The sequence below is a fragment of the Priapulus caudatus genome, unplaced genomic scaffold (assembly GCF_000485595.1).
Source record: "Priapulus caudatus unplaced genomic scaffold, Priapulus_caudatus-5.0.1 Scaffold253, whole genome shotgun sequence".
NCBI lineage: Eukaryota > Metazoa > Priapulida > Priapulimorpha > Priapulimorphida > Priapulidae > Priapulus > Priapulus caudatus.
The window spans coordinates 170,597-173,812 of record NW_014577314.1 but is presented as its reverse complement, the minus strand read 5'-3'; the positions used below and the strand labels follow the sequence as shown (position 1 = coordinate 173,812).

At 50.9% G+C, this 3,216-nt stretch overlaps 1 protein-coding gene across 1 annotated transcript in view; it reads left to right on the top strand.

Moving 5' to 3' along the window:
* Nucleotides 1-1,166: 1,166 nt before the first annotated feature.
* LOC106808091 (orexin receptor type 2-like) overlaps nucleotides 1,167-3,216 on the top strand; it is a 21,511-nt gene continuing 19,461 nt past the window's right edge. The window contains exon 1 of the mRNA XM_014810656.1: nucleotides 1,167-1,553. Coding sequence (XP_014666142.1) covers nucleotides 1,167-1,553 — 387 coding nt within the window. The remainder of the gene's footprint in view (nucleotides 1,554-3,216) is intronic.

Genomic DNA, 3,216 nt, shown 5'->3' with positions numbered 1-3,216 from the left:
ATTATTATTATTATTACCGTGATGACAATGGCAATGGTGACTTCAACTTTCGCTATAGCACTGTACTGATAGTGGTTATAACCGAAGACCAAAGGTTTTCAAAGCTTTTGATAATTCAATGCATTTTCTTCATTTCCCCTATAGCGACACAGGAAGCGCTTTCTCTACTTCTTAAGCACGTCTAATAGCGGCCGACTGCGCCTTCTGGCGCGCATGCGCAGATGCGCGCATCGCCGAATCGAGATAATTACTTAGGAAGATCTCTCGTGATCGCGGTCAGGAGTGGCTTCCTTCGGTGCATTTCCCGTCGGATGTAGGCCGCCCGCTCGTCAGCCGCGCCAAATTCCATCTATTTCATTGTGCAGTTCATTAATGACACTTTAATATTGCCCTCCTCCCCCTCCTCCCCCTCCTCCGCATCTCTGCATCTCCGCCCGCGTGTTCTGACGGCGGCTGCGCGCAGACAGCGTCTGCCGCCGCGCCTCCCCGGGCAGCGGCAGAGCCTCTCTCCCTACACAGCGCCTCGACATCTCTTCTCGTCGCGGGAGGTCTCTCATTAACGCACGCGTGTTTCTTCTTGTTCGTTGCAGGCGTGTGAGTGAGCGTGCGTGCACGCGCGCGCGCTTCGTGGATCGTGACCGTGTCATCGAGTGTGTCCGCGGCCCGACACGGCGTGACAGTGTACGAGTGACAGGTGATGAGCCGTGACACTCAACTGGACATTTGCAGATGACCCGCAGTAAACGGTGACAATGTCGGAGAATCTGCAGGTGACACGCCGCGAGCTGTGGCAATCAATGGACGTTTGTGATATCTACTGACAGCCAGTGACAGCCTGTGACAGCCTGTGACAGCCAGTGACAGTCGGTGACAGCCGGTGACAGTTAGTGGCAGTTAGTGACAGTTTGCGACAATCATTGGTCGCCTACAATCGGTCGACGTGAGCGACGAGTGAATCCCGAGAACTAACTAGAAAAACTAACAGAAATAACAACAAAAAACAACAACAGCAGCAACAACAACGACGACAACAACATTACCTGCACCAACACCAACAACAGCAGCAGCAGCAGCAGCAGCACCACCACCACCACCAGCAGCAGCAGCAAAAGCACCACCATCACCACCACCAGCAACAGCAGCAGCAGCAGCACCACGCTGTCGTCATGGAAGCGTCGGACGTCGGAAACGCGACGCGTAATGACAGCACCGACGTCTGCGCGCCCGGTTACTTGTGGTGGCAGCAGAAATGCGTGTCCGAGGAAGACTACGTGACCGAGATCGAGGACTATGCGTTTCCGAACACCTACGAGTGGTTTCTGTACGCTCTCTACGCTCTCGTGTTCGTCGTCGGTCTCGTCGGCAACTTTCTCGTCTGCCTGGCCGTGTTTCGCAACCCGCACATGCAGACCGTCACCAACATCTTCATTGTGAACCTGGCGATCGCCGACTTCATGGTGATTCTCATCTGCTTGCCTCCGACGCTGATCTGGGACACATGGGAAACGTGGTTTTTCGGCTACACGCTTTGTAAACTGATCGTCTATCTACAGGTGAGCCGATTCCTAATATAGCTTATTGGATGTGTGTGTTGAGGTGTGTGTGTGTGTCGGAGTAGTCGTGTGGGTGTGTGTGGTGTGTGTGTTGTGTGTGTGTGTGTGTGTGTGTGATTGTGTGTGGTGCGGGGGGGGGGTTGCTATGCATGTGTTGTGTGGGGGGGGGGTGCATGCATGCTGTGTGTGTGGGAGCGGGGGGATGCATGTCAGTGGTGTGTGGGGGGGGGGTGCATGATGTGGTGTGTTGTGGTGGGGGGGGCGTTGCATGCATGTAGTGTGTGGGCGGGGGGGGGTGGCATGCATGTTAGTGTGTGTGGCGGGGCGCGCTGCATGCATGTGTGCTGTCTGTCGTGTCTGTGTGCTGTGTGTGTGTGGTGTGCGTGTGGTGTGCGTGTGCGTTGTGTGGTTTGCGTCTGCGTGGCGCCGGCGGCGTGAATTGTTGTGTGTGTTGTGTGTGCGCGCGCGTGTGTTGTCTGCTGCGGTCGTGTATAGCGTGCGCGTGTGCGTGTGTGTGTGTGAGTGCGTGCGTGCGTGCGTGCGTGTGTGCGTGTGTGCGCGCGCGTGTGTTTGTCTGTGCGTGTGCGTGTGCGTGTGCACGAGCGTGCGTGCGTGTCGACAGGAGTTGTTACAGCATATTATCCACGTTTTGTAAAATTCTTATTCGTTTGCGAGTTTTTTATTCGACTTTCGTTGCTAACAATGCAGTACTATTTTAGCTGACCAGAATTTTCTTCCGTTAGCAGTTGTCGTATTCTACAATTTTCTTTTTATATAAATCCCTCAAAATTGTCACGGCATTTGGTTTACTGTCGAAACCAACATGAAAAAATTGAAGAAAAAAAATCCACGACGAGTAACTGAACTATTCTTCGCGCGCGCGTGTGTGTGTGTGTGTCAGCAGAAGGCGCATGCGCAGACTCGTTTGCAATTTCCAGAAGCTGTACTGCAGTCATGAAATCTATCGTGACATCGTGCTTCCTACTTTCCTATATATATAATATATACATATATATAATATCGTTTCTCAGTTTCTTTCGCCGCTGCTAATTTTCGCTTGGCGGGTGACAACGACGTTACATGTAGACGTGCCATTCGTCACGTTCCCTGCGAGCGTGTTTAATAAATTTATTATCCGTGCTCCCACACGTAAATAATTCCAATTCTAATCCATAATGTACAGCGTAATTGCTTAAATCCATGTCGGTACATACATGCGGGTGCGAATTGTAAAATATATCGTAGGCACGCGTAGGTGTGGTTGTTTACAAGCGTTGTAACTTCACTGAGTGGGCGCTGGTCGCGTGACTGAGTCAACATCAAATACTCCCCAAGGAAAGGATGCGCAAAGATTGCCTATTACTTACTAAACAAAAAAAGTTGCAATAAATCTGCACCTGTGCATGTGTATACCTCACGCTTCTGTGGGCGATACATGCCATCATTGCATTGTGTTTCACACGCATAGGATTCTTACGAGTAGGCGTTGTTGAGTAGATAATGCAGGTAGCATTAACAGTATCAGTAGCCCGTTAAATTAAAAACAGTGATAACAAGAGCCATCGCATTAGCAACGAGTAGTAGTAGTAGTAGTAGTAGTAGTAGTAGTAGTAGTAGTAGTAGTAGTAGTAGTGGTGGTGGTGGTAGTAGTAGTAGTAGTAGT